Raw genomic sequence first — 19,992 nt, 5'->3', positions numbered from 1 at the left:
TCCTAAATATGTATATTAATTTCCGCAGCCTCACTTTTAACGCTTCTATTTGTGTATGCCATTTTAGGTTAGAGTCTATGTGGATTCCAAGGTATTTTACGCTGGAGACAATATTGAGAGAGGGGCAGTTACAGGTGGGTGTTATTGGATGACAAGTATGTATAATGATATTTGAGTTTTCAGGTGGAACCGAGGAAGCAGATGTTAAGGAAAAAGGAAGAATTTGTGTTTTTCGGATATTTAGTGTGAGTAAATTAGTTGAAAGCCAATCGGCCACGATGTTAATCGCTTCTTGGGCGTGCTGTTTGGCACTACTCCAGTCATTACCATGTACAACGAGTGCGGTGTCATCTGCATACGCGTATATGCTGCAGTATGGTATGTTTAGTTTGCACAGATCGTTGACATACAGCTGGAAGAGTGTAGGTCCCAAGATACTGCCCTGCGGGACATCGTGGTCAATTAACTCCGTGTCACTGATATGCTTGTCTATTTTCACACTCTGTTGCCGATTCAAAAGATAACTCCGGAAAATTCCCAACGCTTGACCTCGAATTCCATAACGCTCTAACTTAGTGATTAAGGTCGGAATTGATACCGTGTCAAAGGCTTTGGAGAGATCTAAGAAGATTGCAAAACATTTTATTTTATTATCAAGTTTACTCACTACGTTACTAATAAGATTTGTGGTTGCAACTTCTGAAGATATACCCTTTCTGAACCCGAATTGATTTTTAGCTATTATGTCATATTTATTGAGAAATTTAACAAGATGGTTGTTAAGTATCCTTTCCAGAACCTTGGACAGGACTGGTAAAACCGAAATCGGCCTATAATTAGATACGTCCCCTTTATCCCCTTGTTTATAAATGGGACTGACTAAGGCTCTTTTCATTACCTCAGGAAACACACACAGGTATCAGGACTTTTTTGGACGCTTTGGTTACCAAGGGTGTGATTCGGTCCCAACCCGGAGCAGAGTCGTCTCGTAGTCCACAGATTATGCGTTCAACTTCATCAGTACCAATCTCAAGGAGAACAAGGGAGTTGGATTGTGTGGAGGTTGTCAGTGACTCCATTCTTGTGGTATTGGGAACAATCTTAGCTGCTAGATTTTTAGCTAAACTCACAAAGTGCTTATTAACTGCATTAACTGCAATATGAGGATCATCGTATAAGGTAAGGAGAGGCTGTGAGGACTCTGGTTTCCGAGTTGAATTGAAATTTGTAGCAGTTTTAACCACCTTCCACATGGCTTTTGGATTGTGTTTTCAAAAACTCATTTTTTTGAAATTCACGTTTCAGTTTATGCAGAAGGTTACTCAGAAAATTACGGTATCTTTTATATGTTGTATCAAGAATGTGATTAGTAGGGTTTTGACGTAATTTTTTATGTAAGTTGTCTCTATTACGCATACATCGAAGTAGACCTGGAGTTATCCAGGGCTTTATGTTATGTCTTTTTCGAGATGTGACTATTAAATTTGTAAAAAGGCTCATAGTGTTGGTAATTATAGAAGTTAGTCGGTTAGTTGCCAAATCTGCGTCCATAGTAGACGTGATAGAGGAAAAGTCGGATGTATCGAGTGCCTTCCGAACACCTTCATAGTCTACGCTAGTTTTAGTCCTGTTTGAATTATCGCCATGATGTAATCGACCACGGTCGATGCTCAGCATAATGGGAAGATGATCAGTTATAGGGGAATCAAAGACTATAGCTTTAGAAGTGAGGTTTGTTTTTAAGAGTATATGATCCAAGCAATTGTGTATTCTAGTAGGGAATGTGTGGGCCGGTAATAAACCTAGAGCAGCCGTAGATGTCAGGTAGTAATCCGAACATCTGTCGGTATTATTGGGCTTAATGTCTATATTTATATCCCCCAATATGGCAATATTTTTAAACGTATCTAAGCTGGAGACTACAGTTGTAAGAGAATTTATGAAGTTGTCTATGTTGGAATATGATGGGGAGCGATAGATACCGATAAACGCAAACTCTTTTCCAATGGTACATATTATGCAATTTCCATCCTCAAATTTAGGTTCCCAGACTATAACGTGCAAATATTGTTTAACGTACATCACTATGCCGTCGTTCTGCAGTTTGTTATTGTGGGTACAATATGAAGCGTAACAATCTAGTGGCGGTAATTGATGGGTATTTTTAAGCCAGCACTCACTTAGAATAAGAATATCAACGTCAGAGATATACTCCTGATATTTATATGAAGGCTTTTAATACATCGAGCGGGGTTACCTATTATTTGTAAGAATTGATCGTGTGAGCACTGAAAAGAGTTTGCGACACTAAAAGCATCTATTTTGTTTGTGATTAGATCAAGCATTGCAAATATTTATTAACAAAATATAGCATGGACAAGGACGGCTAGTGTAAAGTGTATTTTTAAATATATCAATTTTCAAATAAATAGGTTTATGTTTATCAATTATCTTAAATAAGAGATTATCTGAATTCATGAATAAGTTATTAATGCTAAAATAGTCATGAAGTATGTAAATCGAATTTGTGTATGTTATGATTCTGTTTTTAGAAACGTGATAAGTGTGTGTTGCAATTATTAAAAAAATAGAGTTATAAAGAGATATTTGTGTGAGTTTATAATGTTCGTGTAAGAAGTGTGTTTTACATGGTTTGTTATTAATAAAATGATAGATTTTTCTTAACATAGTATCTGATAACAGCAACGATCGTACGGGAGTAATACTTAGTCATAGTTTTTGATCAAGATCTTGTAGGCACTGCTCAGATTTTATCAGGATTTTTCTGAGCCCTTGATCCTTACGAAGGAACACCTTGGAGTTCGAAGTCCAACAAAATTTATACCCGTTGTCTCTAGCGTACGTTATCGAAGCGGGCAAATGGTCATCGACAAAGATGGGTTTCTTCTCCCCAGACAGTCCAATGTGTTGCGTATGTAATTTGTCTGCCGGCTTGCGCGATTTATTGAAGTTGCGAACAGAGGCGAGGAGATCGTATTTGTCCTGTACTCTAGTGAAATCTACTATTATGTTCCTAATAGATCCAGGTTTTCCAGTACTGCGGTAAACGTCACGAAGGCCCGCTAGCTGCAGTTTAGTGTTCACTGTTTTTGCTATATCGGAAACAGTCGTGGTTAGATCTTCTTTAGATTCATTATTCTTTTCAGGGACACTGCGAATTTCTACAGTTAAAGAACGCGTCATCCGGTGCATCTCTTGAATTTTTGATTCTAATAACAATATACTGCTTCTGTTTGCCTTATTTTCTTTTTCCAATGTTATCATTTTTAAACGCAATTATTCGCATTGTTTATTAATAAATTCTAGGGATCGCTCAATGTCTTGGTTAGATTTTTGTATGGTATTACATTGAGATTTGACTTCTGCTAGATCAGAAACAAGCTTCTTTAGAATTGAGTCTTGGGCATTTTTCCATGATGCAAGAGCAGAGTTTTGTTCAGTTTTCCAGGAGCATAGCATATTTTTGATTTCGTCCTTTAACTCCGATAATCGATCAGTTTCACTGTGAGAGTCAGTACGCAAGCGTTTACTCCTTACCGACACGAAGGAGCTGTCATACTCTTGGCTCACTTTGCTAGGAATATCGGGTTCCGACTGAACCTGCTTATTAGCACTGGCGTTCGACTTATTCGGCGAATGTTGGAGCGGCATTGTAGCCTGTGGTTGGTGTTAATGGCAATATGTAGTGTAAATAAAACGAGTTAATGGCAGTCTTACTCTCTCGGCCTCTGACAGGATGCACCAATTGATTAGTTAAAGAGCAAAATTGGCAGATCATCAATTATATATTCCAGTAGATAGTTTCATAAAAATAAGGATAATTGAATTTATAATTAAATAGAAAAAAAAAGAGCAAAGAAGAAAAAAAAAATTATATATATATATATAAACTTGGGATTTGAACTATAGTCGTTCCAGTATCAGTCCGCAATGTAAGAACAAAGCTACACAGTATTTGTAGAACAGTTTGAAATAAGTCAAATACAGCACTTTGAGCAATTCTAAAATAATTATTTATACACTCCTCATTTTAAAAGTACCCTACACACGAAAAGAATATATTTTTGTTGTTACTCACTTATTCACAATAAAGTTTCACAGTAAAGGTGATGGCACGGTGAGGGACGGCTTCGTGTGTAGATTTAAACTGACGAATGATTATTCTATTATCTCTATATTCAATTAATATTCTTGTTCTCGTTGTTGTGGTGTGTCTCTTCTAATCATACATAGAACGTGATAGTGCAATAAAGTTTTTACAGTGCTTTGTGCCAGATCCACTGAAAATATTGATGCAATACCAATTTATCTTCAAGCAAGGACACTAATCAAGGTATTAAACACCGAGGTAACATTATTTTTGTAACAGATATAATTAAAAACTTAATTTTAACGGAAACTATGTTCACACTAAAAAAAAAGATGGAGGAAGATAGATAGATATAAACTGTATGTTGTTAAAGAAACATTGACTATTGTCTCTCAATATATTCTTAATAATGTTATGTATATATGCCTATGTAGGCACATAAGTGAGTTTGTTAGAAACTATCATTATCTTAATGTTAACACCAGAAACAATCATAAACTAATAATGCCTACTACTCGTCTCAATCGAATTAGTAAGTCTTTTGTGGGGCAGTGTATATGCTTTTACAACAAGATACCAGATAATGATCAAAACAAATGTAATACAAAATTAAAAAGAATTAAAAAACGTTTGTGGGGTAATGGTATAACTTAATTGACTTTCTTATTGATACCACTCATTGGGAATAGAGCGACCGCCCACAGGCTATTAAATAAGAAATTTTACTGTTCGATTTAACATTGTAACCATGTTTTTATATACAAAAAAAGAAGCCCACTGAGTTTGTTGCGCCCTTTACTGAGCGTTTGGAGATTGAATAAAACAACTGCTTGAGTAGTATGAGGAATATATATTTCAATTCAGGTACACAATATATATACAAAATCCTTAAAACTAATCAGCGGTTGTTTTATTGTATTTTTTTTTAGATTTTGATTAAATCTGCAGTACACCAACTAATTTGACTGAATAATATGTAAAGACCTACTAAACGTGCTGGCCATATGAGACAGCGCTGTTTTAATGAAGCCAACGAAGTCAGAGAGATATCTCAATAGAGGAAATCTACCTCGAGCACAATTTCAAAAGAGACTTGCGAAGAACGCAAAAATAGATAGAACATAGTGTCATGCTGCAATGCAGTAACAAACGTAAGCACATTACAATATGGTTACAGATAATTTGAAATTGTGCCACAGATATGGTAGTAAAGTAAATAAGCCGTTAAGGGGGTTCCATTGATCGTCATATTTGACTACGACAATTACTTGAGCATTACGGTAGATGACTGAAATATCTGGATTGCATATATAAAAAAATCGCCCGAGTATCGTTAATTTGCCCCTAAGAATTGAGGATTTCTGTTACTTTGTGATGGATCCCTTAATAATAACTTAAACTCTCGTCAAACTACCTTTGAAGTATATATTTTCCAATAAGAAAAATCATCTAATGCATTTAGCCAATAAGTAAGTATATAGCCAGTAAGTAAGTATAATAAGGGGTATGTTCCAATATGCACTGAGAGCACTGCACAGTTCTATCACTGACAAAAAATGCGGCTGACAGTATACGCGATTGCGTTCACAGAACACTTTTACTCTAACGAGATTGCGTTCGGTTTTAAGTAGTAACCAGTATAACTATAAAGGCTATAAAGGAACGGCTTCACAGTATTCTAAATTGACGTCACACTGTACAGTGGTCGCAGTGCATATCGGAACATACCCAATGTATATCGCTATTAATGCGGGCTACACACCTTCAGTTTTAACTGTGCGATTTGTGCGAACTGTACAGGTAAATCGTTAGGTGTGTAGAACAAACAGTTGAAATGTACAGTTTTAACTGAATCTAATCAAAATATGAATAGATAAATCTGTACAGATATAACTGTACAGTTAAAACTGAGAGTGTGTAGTCGAAACTGCGCAGTTTTGTCAGTTTTGTCACAGCGAGCGTGAAGTGAACACGGATCGACCTTGCTATCTGCCTTTGCGAAAACTTATCGACCATGGCTCAATGCGAATGGCTGGAAGAGTTTATACTACTATACCAATCGGAGCCTTCGTTATGGAAAATCAAGAGCAAGGATTATCATAATAGAGTAATAAAAGATTCAGCTTATGAAAAGCATATTTTAAAACTACGTGAAATAGATTCAAAAGTAATAAAGAGGCTGTTATAAAGAAAATTAATAACCTACGCTGTACGTATAACAAGGAACATAAAGAAGTCATGGCCTCAAAATCCGGATCAGGCGCTGAAGATATTTATGAGCCAGAGTTATGGTATTACCCACTATTACGTTTCTTAGACGATCAAAATATACCAAGGCCTAGTCGGTCGAATTTGGATGAAGAAGATGAGGTGAGTAAATGAAACTTATAGGTATCTTTGTTAAATAAGTATAATTTTATTAAATCAAATAAAATTATTTTGCCAAGGGACCTGACCTTCATTGTTAAAATAGTTCATAAAATCTTCTCTTATCATTTTGGGTTTCCGACTTATGTTTCCCACATTTCTTCTTTCTAAAGGTTCCATAGTCGAAATATCTGTTGTACATCCTGGTATGATGGTTCCGGTATCACAGTCTTCTCGATCAAAGCAATCTGGATTTGTATAAGAATTTGGCAGTTTTCTTATTAGATAATTATGTAATGCACAACATGCCATAACGACGGACTCAATTTTATTTGGATGTAAATTTATAGCCGTATGGAAGATTCTGAAACGTAAAGCCAGAATGCCAAAGGCATTTTCCACAATTCGTCATGCGCGCGAAACACGATGATTATAGATTTTTTTATCTGTTGAAGTCAATTCTGCTTGTCTGAACGGTTTCATCACAACGGTCTCAACGGAAATGCGTCATCAGAAACAAAAACGTATGGCAAACGTCTCTGAGTATTTCTTACTGCTTCTTCGCTTGGAATTTCCAATTGGTTGTTTCGGAGCATTTCAAAAAATTTCGTATTTTGTAATACGTCTCCATCTGGAACTCGCCCGTTTGTACCGAAATCACATAATAAAAACTGATATTGAGCGTCAACAATAGCCATAAGTACCATGCTGTGGTGTCTTTTATAATTGTAAAATTCCGATCCACATCCTTTAGGTGGAGTAATAGCAATATGTTTACCATCTATTGCGCCAAGTAGATGTGGAAAGTTCCATCTTTCTTCAAATAATGCACTAATTGCTTTCCATTCACTGCAACTTTGTGGAAACTGAAACAAAGAAAATGTTACAGATTAACGTGATGGAATCATCGGGTGCAACATCAGTGTCTGAAAATGAAGCAGCGCATTCAGAGTTAGATGTTACTGAAAATCTTTCTGATCAGAATCCTGCGGCTTTCACCTCAATTACTGCTTCAACTTCGTCTGCTTTTGGTTCGGCATCTAAACGGCAAACAAAGCGGAAAAATAATGAAGATTTAACAAAAGACGTTTTGCAATCCGTTCAGGACCACTTTAAACGGCCGACATATCAAGACGATCGCTACGACATTATCGGAAAAATGGTAGCATTGAAACTTCGAGACTTTAAAAATAAACAGCAACAGCTGTTGGCTGAAAAAATAATAAATGAAACTTTATTCGAAGCTGAGATGGGAAATCTTGCAATGTCACATAGAGTAATGGCCCAAAAAACAATGATACTAAATAATTTTCGATTACGGTCAAGTAGTTCAACTTCTATACTATCACCATCTCATAGCTCTTTGCCATCATCGTCTCATAACTCTATGCCATCACCATTACAATATACAGGTACTTCAAATCAGTCACCCATGCATCAACCTCAGTACTATCAAGCAGGCACACTAGCACCTCAGATGACAAATATAGTATCACAAACAAATACATCTTCATATGGTCAAGAAATTCAAGAGACAAGCAATAAATGCTATGGGTGATACTACGGTCCAACTATCAATCCCGGACTGGACAGACGAAACAGCGGGGTCATATGCGCGATACATATGATTAAAATTTGAATATAAAATAAATAAATAAAACATGAGTCTTTTTATTTTTACCTTTAAGTAGTCCTTGTGTAAAACCTTATAAATTGCTTCACAGGTTTCTGGTTTGATGGTGGAAAGTGCTTGTGGCGATATTATTGTAGAAAATTTTAAACATTCATAAGATCTCCCTGTAGCTAAAAATCTTAAAGTTGCCGTTAATCTTTCATGAGGTGTTATAGCATTTCTCAATATGGTGTCTTGTCTTTTTATTAATAGTGTCACTAATGAAAGCAGATGCAAATATGTATCTTCATTAATTCTCAAATAATTATTGAAATCTTTTGGAGTAATTCTCAATTCATTTATCAAGTTTTTTCGTTTTCTTCTATTTACTTTTAACACATACATTAGCCCTACGATCGCTAAAGCGTCATCTATGGAGGCCATGATGATAAAAACTGAAAGATCATATATTTTTACTTGAACGTGGGTAGGCTGTATGGACCTACGTTTTAACTGTACAGTTCGACTGTACAGTTAAATGGTACAGTTACAACTGAAGGTGTGTAGCCCGCATAAGATAGCCATAAATACAGAAAGTGTTACCTAAGTTTGTTTCTTACTTCAACACAGTTGTCACTCTTCTGTCATGCTTTTGTCAGCTGTCGACCAAAGGTCGTCGCCTCACTGTTACACCTGGATTTTTGCACATAATTATTGAGAGATTAGTATAGATATTTAAAGAGTTATGTAGTGTTTCGAATGGATATGTAATCGATTTTCTCTATAGATTTTTCAGGAATTAAATATTAAACCTGTAAGTATTATCTGTAATGCTAAATAAAAATAGGAGGTGCCCTATACGTAAGTTACTAGTGTAGATTATTTCAGGTTCAAAATGTCGTCATCTGCAATATACATATTGGATGTCAAAGGTAAAGTCCTAATTTCGAGGACCTATCGTGGCGATGTGGACTTGAGTGTCATTGATAAGTTTATGCCTCTGTTGATGGAGAAGGAAGAAGAAGGCATGTTAACTCCACTATTACAGACCAACGAATGTACTTTTGCATATATAAAGACCAACAACTTGTATATTGTATCTACTTCCAAGAAAAATGCAAATATTGCATTAGTATTTGTATTTTTGTATAAGATTGTTGAAGTTATGAGTGAATATTTTAAAGAACTTGAGGAGGAAAGTATCCGTGATAATTTTGTTGTAATTTATGAGCTCCTTGATGAATTGATAGATTTTGGATATCCCCAGACCACAGATAGCAAGATACTACAAGAGTATATAACTCAAGAGGGTCACAAGTTGGAAATGCAACCTAGAATTCCTATGGCAGTCACAAATGCTGTGTCATGGAGGTCAGAAGGTATAAAATATCGCAAAAATGAAGTATTTCTTGATGTCATTGAATCAGTTAATTTATTAGCTAACTCAAATGGAAATGTACTACGCAGTGAAATAGTGGGAGCTATAAAAATGAGAGTCTACTTGTCTGGAATGCCAGAGCTTCGTCTTGGTTTAAATGATAAGGTTCTATTTGAAAGTACTGGCCGCGGGAAGTCAAAATCAGTTGAATTAGAAGATGTAAAGTTCCATCAATGTGTGAGGCTTTCCAGGTTTGAGAATGACAGGACTATTTCATTTATTCCACCAGATGGTGAGTTTGAACTGATGTCATACAGGCTAAATACTCATGTGAAGCCTCTCATTTGGATCGAATCTGTTATTGAGAGACATGCTCATTCAAGAGTAGAGTATATGATCAAAGCTAAGTCACAGTTCAAAAGACGTTCAACTGCTAATAATGTTGAGATAATTATACCAGTCCCTGCTGATGCAGACTCACCAAAATTTAAAACAACTATTGGTAGTGTAAAGTATACGCCTGAACAAAATGCCATAACTTGGTCAATTAAATCATTCCCAGGTGGTAAAGAGTACTTAATGAGAGCTCACTTTGGCCTACCCTCTGTGGAGTGTGAGGAAACTGATGGCAAACCACCAATCCAAGTCAAGTTTGAGATACCATACTTTACGACTTCTGGTATTCAGGTCCGTTACCTAAAAATTATTGAGAAGAGTGGTTATCAAGCATTGCCATGGGTCAGATATATAACACAAAATGGAGACTATCAATTAAGAACCAATTAGTATATTAAGAGATTTTTTGTTCGATTAAGATTATTTTTGTTTTAAATCATCCTTATTTCTACTCAATTGAGTTATAACTGATTTTAATGAAAATTTTCTTAAGAACTATGAAGTTTATTGTTACATTCCTTATATTTATAACTATGTGTATTTTAATTCAATAAAGTATTTTAACCTTTGTATTTTGACAAATTAAATTGTTGTAATCTAAACTTTTTGTTCTTTTTGACATTGTTTATAATTTAAGTTTTATCAACATCACTGTTCAAGGGCACGACTACCACTACATAACTTCATTTCTGTCTTAACATAGCGGTCAAAAGTCTGAACTCTGTATTAGTCTCACTATTCTAATTTGTTTGAAACACGATCATTCGAATCCCGGTAGGTGCAAGCATAAATTATATGATGAATATGGATATGTTTGTTTCCGAGTCATTGATGTCTAAATGAATTTATGTATGTTTAAGTATGTATATTGTATTAAATATATCATTGTCTTGTAACCCATAACACAGGCTATATATGCTTAACTTGGGGCAAGATAATTTGTGTGAAGTGTGTCAATATTATTATTATGATATAGTGTTTTTGTTACCAGAAGTAATCTTTTAATAGACATGTTCACGCGGATGTGCAAACATGATGGAATTTGAGATTTTTGTCACCACCAAATATTTACTCAGTACAACATTTATTATATTAGTGGGTATGCTGAAGTGGTAAGAGGAAGGCATAGCACACAATTGATTACCTTGACTCATACTGTAGAAAGGCACAAACCACTGTTTCTGGTTCTTCAGGTGTTAATGCAACAACCAAGATATTCACCTTGTGTTAAGTGATATGCTTTGCCTGGTATAATGGAGTGCTGCTGAAAATTCTTGAAAAATTAAAAATCTGAGAAGCATTTCTATTGTGATTGTCTATTTGAGAGATGTTAAGTCTTATTATAATTTTGCCCTGTACTTTCCCCGGGGCGTAAAAAGAATAGGGGAGTCCCAGGCCCATGGGTGTCGTAGAGGCGACTAAGGGCTTTTTAGAAGTGGGAGAGTCACGCTCCCGTCTTATGACGGCAGCACAAACGGGCCAGACTCGTCCGGGTTAATTACCACACTCGCACAGAATACCGCGTTAAGTAGCGGCCTAGTGCCGCTATGTTTTGCAATTTTGAGGGTAGGGACCTGTTTACTCTCTGGCTCCGCGTACATTTAGAGGACCGCGTCCTCATCTATGCGTGTGTCTACAGGTCCCATAGTGGTAACGCAGAAACCGATCATCTCATGGGCTGCGTTCAAGCGGCAATTGACGATGTGCTTGCACAGATCCCATGGAAGTCAGCCCTTGTCCATCCGATCCAAAAAAAGGAGATAGTTCGGATCCGGCAAACTACTGGCCTATTGCTGTATAGCCGAGTGGTTAGCGATCCTACCTATTAAGCTGGAGGTCCCGTGTTCGAATCCCGTTAGGTGCAAGCATTTATATGATGAATATGGATGTTTGTTTCCGAATCATGGATGTTTAAATGTATTTATGTATGTTTATATGAATGAATTTATGTATTTTTAAGTAAGTATATTGTATTAAATGGGTCATTGTCTTGTAACCCATAAAACAGGCAATATATGCTTAACTTGGGGCAAGATAATTTGTGTAAAAAGTGTGTCAATATTATTATTGCTATACCTCCCTGCTCTCCAAAATCATGGAGAGCACAATCAACCGCCATTGGTATACTTAACCAAGAGCTGGCGGTTGACTGGAGGGTCATCAGTTGATCAACGACCGACAGTACGGCTTTCGCCATGGTCGGTCAGCAGGTAATCTTCTGGTATACCTAACACATAGATGGGCGGTGGCTATTGAAAGCAAGGGGGAAGGCCTGGCAGTTAGCCTGGATATAGCGAAGGCCTTCGATCGTGTATGGCACAAGGCGCTCCTCTCAAAACTTCCATCATTTGGGCTTCCCGAGAGCTTGTGCAAGTGGACCTCTAGCTTCCTCACTGGGCGAAGCATACAGGTCGTTGTCGACGGATATTGCTCGAACCCGAAGCCCGTGAATGCTGGAGTGCCCCAAGGCTGTCTGCTATGTCCTACTTTGTTTCTTCTGAATATCAATGATATGTTGGACACCTCCAAGTCTGCTCGTTTACCACCAAAAAAACTCCATTTCTCTTATCACCGCTCTTCGACAACACTTCCTTTAAAGCCTCGCCTAGTATCGGAATACTGGGTCTCGAAGAAATCTCGAGCGATTGCCGATTTCGTGGCCATCTGGAGGGCAAAGCCAAATTGGCTTCGAAGAAGCTGGGCGTCATCAATAGAGCACGGCAATACTTCAAGCCGGCCCACATTCTAGCGCTCTACAAAGCGCAGGTCCGGCCACACATGGAGTATTGCTATCATATCTGGTCTGGCGCACCCCAGTATCAGCTCGATCCATATGACCGCGTGCAACGCAGAGCAACTCGAATTGTCGGGGACCCAGTGCTCTGTGAACGGCTGGATCACTTGGCGTTGAGTAGAAACGTCGCTTCATTGTGTGTATTCTACCGCATTTATCACGGGGAGTGTTACGAAGAGCTGTTTAACCTGATTCCTGCCGCCGACTTCCACCTTCGCACGACACGCCACAAGTTAGGATATCATCCCCACCATCTGGATCCGGTCCTCCACAGTGCGGTTTTCAAGGAGCTTTCTTCCACGTACTACAAAGCTGTGGAATGAGCTTCCTTGTGCGGTGTTTGCGGGACGATACGACATGGGTACCTTCAAAAAAAGCGCGTAGGTACACCTTCCTTAATGGCCGGCAACGCTCTTGTGTTTCCTCTGGTGTTGCAAGATAATGTGGGCGGCGGTGATCACTTAACACCAGGTGACCCGTACGCTCGTTTGTCCTCCTATCCCATAAAAAAATATATTAGTCCAGTAATTTTACTAGTAACGTCACCCTTTAAACGAGCAGTGCGTGCACATAGTAGCGTGATAGCTGAAAGCGCCACTGTGGTTTGCATCTAGCCGGTATCGTGTGTTAACACACAAAGGTGATGACGCTTTTCTTTAGATATTCGATCATTGTCTGGTTTATCAAGAAAAACGAGTGTGCGAGTCACATGTTAGTCACAATTAGCATTTCGGGAGCGTTGACGATCTTTTAGGTGGGTATGGGTACGCGACTTTTTTTCTAGTAGCTACCCATGTCTTTTGTTTCAGGAAATGTTTGATTGATCGAGGCAGAAAGTTTCTTCGTGATACCCTTACTGTGGCAGACCGCCACTCATCAAGAACGTGTTGATTATATCCAAGTTTTTGTCATGTCATGCGAAAGTGAAATTTGGCGGACGAGAAGACGATTGCATAAAAAATCAATCCTGCGACTTATAATAGCTTAAGCACATGATTGGATTTGGTACGGCCGAAACATCAGACGCGTACGCTTACCATACTCGATGGTATGTCGCGTTGTCCATCGCACAAAAATATTATTACCATTCGGACCGTACCGAGTACGATGCTAGCGGCTAGGCCAATTGGTGCGAGGCGACCGTCCGATGGTCCTGCCGTACCAAATCCGACCATGTGCTTAGGCTGTAAGAGCTTATACTTTATTACGTCAAGCAAATCGGAACTGTCAATTTAAAAAAGGGATAAGCTGGGATTGATCATACCTTTAAAATGAATTAATACCCTGAGATGAAACTTACATGAATGAAGAATGACTTGGCTTCTGCCTCATCGCTTTAAATCAGACCTGACAAAACATACCTTTGACGGTGGCTGCATGGCGCTTCTATTGCCTTTCCCATAAGATAAAAAAAATCATTAATGTTTGTAAACAAAAAAATGTAGGTACCTACTAGGTTAGAAACATTATTACTCGAAGTAAAAGTGGTCAGTGCAATAATAAAGCCCATAATATATTTTTGTAAATTAAAAGTTATTATACTATCCATTGAATCTCATCACATAAATATGCGGCTGAAGAAAGGAATATTTTCAAGTATAAACAGATCGTGTAGGATTACCCAGAAACATTATAGTGACATATTTCCTACAAGTGAAGTAAAAATAGTAAAGAATAAGAAAAATATAAAGAATATTGAAGAAAGCAAACCGGTTATCAAAAAACCCGACAGTGTGTGTGATGAGTTTAGAATCAATGATGTAAATATACAAATGGTTTCAAAGAACATCTTTGAACAGCTTTTTGGCGGTTCTTCAGTTGCTATAGATCCTAATGTTATAAAAAGGTAATTCAATGTTCTTCATGTACCCATTTCCGTTGGTAGATGGAGCTGTGTATACTCAACCGTATTGGAATGGACCCCATTTTAAATTCATCTGGAAAAATCCTCAATTCATATGCACCTAACTGGTCTATTGTATGTGGTTATATTGTTTTGTAAGATATGTTTTAGGTATCCAGTTGCAGGGGCCTCACAGAGTGGATTTTTACTCTATTCGACTGAGATATGATAGGCTGTACTTGCTATCCAATAGTTTTAGGAGAAAGTTTTCTGTTAAATGCAGAGGTATTAGCCCCAGGGGTTCGAGGGTTGTTATTGGTATAGTGTGCATGCATCACATAATGGCTGTGCACATGAGTCGTTGGAATCTCTGAAAAAAGACTTCAGTTTTTCCTCATGAGTCTTTTGCTCTGTTAAAATTTGGTACACACTGTTCCTGCTTGTTTAATTTATGTAAGGCTCAAAATGCTGTTTGTCTTTTATAATTTTACCAAAGTTATTCCTATACTACTTCTTTTGCTTAGATGACAAAATTTTCTTTGTATGTTTTTAGCTGCCAGGATCATCTACTAAGCCATGGTATAAATTATAAACAATACAGCCACCTACCTGATGTTGTGATAAATCTTCCAAAATTGGAAGGAAAAGATATTGAAGAGCACTTTTACAATATTGGAGAGAAACAGTGTGCTCCATATAGAAAATTACTACAAATATTATCTACTTGCAATCTACCAGAACTTCCCAAGGTAAATTTATTCTTGAGACTTCTGACATTTGACATACTCTAGGTTTTTGGTCTGTGAACAATCTATTAATATAATTGTTAAACAGAACTCAGCCACTACATCCCTACGGTGCTTTATCTATATGTACATATATAATATTCATGAGAAATGAATATTATAAAATATATAAATGAGCTGATGTTTTCCATGTATTAGTAACAAAAGGGTATTCATACTCTGAGCTTAATGAATAATTGGCGGCTGCATAATTCTTTCTGCATTTGCAGTGGTATCATGCCCAATCAAAATTTAAAAAAAAAAAAATTAGCATCTGATTAGTGAATAATAACACCGAGCCATGGAAAAATATGTAATCAAGCAGAGATTAAACCTGTACATATTCACCACTAGTTGACAATTAATGTTGCATATAATAAAGCATTTATGGTGTTCACCTGCATCTCAATTGGTGTTTAACCTACTGGCACAACTTATGTGCCATCCAAACAAATTAGCAGTGCAACTCACTGTCCCCCATCATGTAAAACATCTAAAAAGCGTAACATCTTGGATACATGTAACAGTGCATAAAAATATAGACATCCTAAATCCCAATGGAGACCGCCTTTGCATGAGATACCAGTTAGGTATATCAACACATCTGCTCATATTTGACAGACTGATTTCATAATTTGGAAAAATGGCTATCGGCAGCACTCAAGCCATAATACATTAATAGGATAGTACTTGAATCGACGCAAACATACATACCCACGCTTTACACAGACACTAAGTAATCTTGAGGAGACAAAACTATTAAGTGCGTTACGGTACGCTGGTCGCAGGCAAAGTTAAAATAGCAGGTCGTACTGTCCGCGTTGCTAATCTTTTTCACAAGACGGACAAACGATTTGGTCAAGATCGCCGGAATACATTGGATAAAGGCAGTGCAGGACCGATCGTCATTGCGATCTTTGGAGGAGGCCTTTGTCCAGCAGTGGACGTCTTACGGCCGAAATAATGATGAGTCATTTACCGTCCTGAAGGTCCTCTTATGATCAACATTTTCATATTTATATAATACCATATTCAATTTGCAGGAATGGTCAAAAAATAAAGGATGGAGCCAGTACACATCCGATGGTCCAAGATCAGTTCCTTGTCCTTCAGATGATGCGTTGATATTTGATGTAGAAGTTTTAATGTCAGCAGGGAAGAGACCTACTCTTGCTTGTGCAGTGTCTCCTACAGCTTGGTACGTATCACCATAATAAGCCCAAGTTAATAGATCAGAATAATATTTTACATTATTATCAAATTTTATTCAAAATAAGATCTAAAAACTCTCATTGAGCGTCATAAACTACCACCCATTCGAAAATTTATGCCTCAGAAGAACGGGCGAAAGAAACTCAGTGGGCTTCTTATTTTTTTTATAAAATTTCGTCACAAAATAATTTCCTACTATTATCCCAATATGTGGTATCATTAAGAAAGTCGTTTAAGTTAAGCAAGTAAAAAAAGCCCATTTATCGTGTCACCGCTATTCGACAACACGTCCAGTATCGGAATACTGGATCTCGAAATGTCGAGCGATTGCCAATTTCGTGGCCATCTGGAGGGCAAAGCCAAATTGGCTTCGAAGAAGCTGGGCGTCATTAATAGAGTACGGCAATACTTCAAGCCGGCCCACATTCTAGCGCTCTGCGAATCGCAGGTCCATCCACACATGAAGTAGTGCTGTCATCTCTGGTCTGGCGCATCCCAGTATCAGCCCGATCAGTGCTCTGTGAACTGCTGAATAACTTGGTTGCGTTGAACAGTTGAAGAGTTTACGTTTGTAAAGGTCATTTTGTGATTACCTGCAATACAAGTGTTGATCTCAGCAAATACATAAAACAACACACTCACGAAAATGATTGTGCTAAAATGTTTCATAATAATTCAGAATATGTCCTTGAAGACTTGCTTTAAAGAAGTCAATGTTTGGGCATTTTTATTTCCGAGGGTAGACTGTAAATATCTTGGCTCCCTCAAAGCAAATCATCCCATCTAGCTATGATAATGATGATGTTTAGCTTATTTTCTTTGTGTTGCCTGCTCTATGTCATAATCTCTTTGGATAATGTACAGGAGCGTAGCTATCGCCCGACGTGCATAATTAAAAATTAATAAAACTTCCCAATTTTATATTTATTTCAGAAATGACAAAAAAAAGCAGTTTCTTTTTTTGAAACCAAGGAAAAAGGCAAGGACACTCTCCTTGCCTATATTTAATTTGAATAGTTTGTAAAAAGTGACATATAGATAATTATGATTATTAAATATTTCTTTTAATTTTATGCAATCATATTTTTTTTTGTGAGCAATCTTTACCCTTCATTAGGGCCCCCAAACAAATTTTTATACGGGGCCCCGCCAAAGCACGCTACGTCACTGACGATGTATATAAGTTACTGTATTGTATGAGGGATGTTGATTGTAAGTGTGGTTGAATGTAACGTTTGCAAAACGGCTGAGGGTGGAGCGTATCAAGACTCCATAGCGCTCGTCCCCATACATATAAATTACAGGTACAGTTGGATTAGTGAACCGTTGGCAGACTGTCAAGACCACAGGCATTACAATGAAGTGAAGTACGAGAACCTGATACCACTGGAGACGGATGGTGACCAGCCGTTCGGAGACTTAAACAGGCCAAGGATTGTTGTTGGCCATAATGTCTCTTACGACAGATCGAAAGTTAAAGAACAGTACTGGTTAGAGAAGACAGGTATCTAAATTACTGTTCAAGTGGTTATAGAGTTTTTAATAGGCTGGCAAATATATTTTTTAAGGTTAAGGAGGACAAACAAGCAAACATGGTTTACCTGATATTCAGTGATCAGCGTAGCCTACATTCTCCTGCAACGCCAGAGGAATCACAGAAGAAACAACACGAGCGTTGCCGGCCGTTTTTTTTGAACGTACCCATGTCGTATCGTCATGGAAACACCGCACAAGGAAGCTCATTCCACAGCTTGGTTGTACGTAGAAGAAAGTATTGTATCTTGTCTTTATTGGTGGAGAAAATGGGTGGTGGTGATCACTACCAAAGGACACCCGAAAGCTTGACTTTGAAAATTTTTAGCACATTTTCGACTTGATCTAAGACTCGTAACAACCTTTCGGTAAGCTCTGATTTCCGAGTATGTCAATAACTCGAGAGATCCGTATGGCATTAGTTCAACTATGCTTTGAATGACTCTGATTAGGCACCGGTTTGAAGTTCATGCTTGTCTAGATAGATCAGATGATCCCTAAAAATGATCAATCAGCTCTTCGGAATACTCCCCCTGATAAATGCAGTAGCAGACATAGTTATTATGAAGAGCCGTTTCTATGCAACGAGCTGATACTGGAATGCATCAGATCAGAGATGAGAATAAAGGCTACGCCAAGATCAACAGGCTAGCTTTTTGTTTACTTATCACAATATATCTAAGCGGCAATCGAGCTCGAAAGCAAGGGAGATGACCTGGATCATTAGCCCGCAAATATCGAAAGCCCTTTATTAAGTCCGACATAGCGCACTTCACTCGAAATATTCTTTCAATAGACCTCTCGAAAACTTCTGTGTAAAGGCTATGTTCTATCTCCAACCCACTGGTAACATATATATTTTTACACATCTGCGAGTTTGTATAGGCTATTCGCGTGTATTCGACTCGTAAAATATTTAATTAATAATTTCTACGGGGCAATGAAATACGTTTAAAATTTCAGTGTGCTCTTGGTAGATTTCACGTATTGGCGTTGTTTTTGAATCTTCTCAGTACAAGTTTAAGTAACAACTCCCTCTCCCCTCTAAATAGCCTCCAACGGTCATACAACAACATACCAAGGAATTACAAAGTAAATACTGGACGGAAGTGAGTGGGTGTAGACAAGCGTAAGAGGCCCTACTCCAAATGGACTTCAGGCTCTCTCGCAAGCTACTAAAACTCCCACGCCAAAGATTACGTAGATTAACCCATGTAATAACGGGTCACGGCCCTTTGAACAAAAATCTGTTTAGTATAGGTGTCACCGACAGTCCGCTGTCCGCCGAGACGGCCGCACAGATCATTCTGGAGTGTAGGAGTGTGGTCACATACCGGGCCAAATTCCTGGAGTCACCGAGGACTCTCCCCCAGGTCATGGGTGACATCAGAGGTTTGATTAACTACCTCGAGGGGCTGGGATGGCAAGATGAACCGCCCACCTCACAACTCAAAATAGGCGCGCCATAGTCGTCGAGTTGCGGATAACAGCCCGTGATAACCTATAACCTAAGTAACAACTCGCTCAGCAGTGGTCGTCATTTATTACTTCATTGCCATGGTCACTTGCCATCAAGTAATAGTTATTTATGCAACTGTTGCGTAATAAGGCGTATTAAAACACGAATGTGGACGTGGAATGATAATAGTATCACATGAGTGTTTTAATACCTAATTATCAACAGTTGCATACAAGACTTTATCTACACCCAGAATATGAATCCTCTAAAAGATTCTGGAACATTAAGCTTACTGCTAACATTAAAACACCAGTCCTAGTAGTAATCTAATATCATTCATTACTGATTATATACAAATAAAGTAAGTATTAATGAAACAATTATTTATTTTAGTAGTAATTTACATTTAAAATTCACTCGAATATTATATATGTTCTTTTGCAGCGTTTAAAATGAATAGCTCATTTTTTGTAAACAAAACAATAAAAATATCGAAGAAAAA

At 37.7% G+C, this 19,992-nt stretch overlaps 3 protein-coding genes across 5 annotated transcripts in view; 2 read left to right on the top strand and 1 right to left on the bottom strand.

Annotated features, from left to right (window-relative positions):
- Nucleotides 1-6,560: 6,560 nt before the first annotated feature.
- Nucleotides 6,561-8,534, bottom strand: LOC126970873 (uncharacterized). The gene is made up of 2 exons (XM_050817023.1): nucleotides 8,160-8,534; nucleotides 6,561-7,344 (listed from the first exon to the last, which is right to left on the bottom strand). Exons 1-2 carry the CDS (start codon nucleotides 8,532-8,534, stop codon nucleotides 6,961-6,963), a joined length of 759 nt encoding a protein of 252 aa, XP_050672980.1. The 3' UTR covers nucleotides 6,561-6,960.
- A 227-nt stretch (nucleotides 8,535-8,761) lies between these two features.
- Nucleotides 8,762-10,466, top strand: LOC126970839 (AP-1 complex subunit mu-1). Of its 3 annotated transcripts, none has more exons than XM_050816984.1 (2): nucleotides 8,762-8,904; nucleotides 8,979-10,466. In XM_050816984.1, exon 2 carries the CDS (start codon nucleotides 8,986-8,988, stop codon nucleotides 10,252-10,254), a length of 1,269 nt encoding a protein of 422 aa, XP_050672941.1. In that variant the 5' UTR covers nucleotides 8,762-8,904; nucleotides 8,979-8,985; the 3' UTR covers nucleotides 10,255-10,466. The 3 variants fall into 3 exon arrangements, with proteins under 3 accessions (XP_050672941.1, XP_050672943.1, XP_050672944.1); XM_050816986.1 differs by having other exon boundaries at nucleotides 8,964-10,466; XM_050816987.1 differs by having other exon boundaries at nucleotides 8,763-8,904; nucleotides 8,969-10,466.
- Nucleotides 10,467-14,073: 3,607 nt separating this feature from the next.
- Nucleotides 14,074-19,992, top strand: part of LOC126970791 (DNA polymerase subunit gamma-1, mitochondrial) — a 28,190-nt gene continuing 22,271 nt past the window's right edge. The window contains exons 1-4 of the mRNA XM_050816889.1: nucleotides 14,074-14,504; nucleotides 15,055-15,250; nucleotides 16,330-16,484; nucleotides 17,803-18,002. Of these exons, the coding sequence (XP_050672846.1) occupies nucleotides 14,227-14,504; nucleotides 15,055-15,250; nucleotides 16,330-16,484; nucleotides 17,803-18,002 (829 nt within the window). The 5' untranslated portion in view covers nucleotides 14,074-14,226. The remainder of the gene's footprint in view (nucleotides 14,505-15,054; nucleotides 15,251-16,329; nucleotides 16,485-17,802; nucleotides 18,003-19,992) is intronic.

Source organism: Leptidea sinapis, chromosome 22, assembly GCF_905404315.1.
Source record: "Leptidea sinapis chromosome 22, ilLepSina1.1, whole genome shotgun sequence".
In the NCBI taxonomy this organism is placed as follows: Eukaryota; Metazoa; Arthropoda; class Insecta; order Lepidoptera; family Pieridae; genus Leptidea; species Leptidea sinapis.
This window is presented reverse-complemented; position numbering and strand designations above follow the sequence as displayed.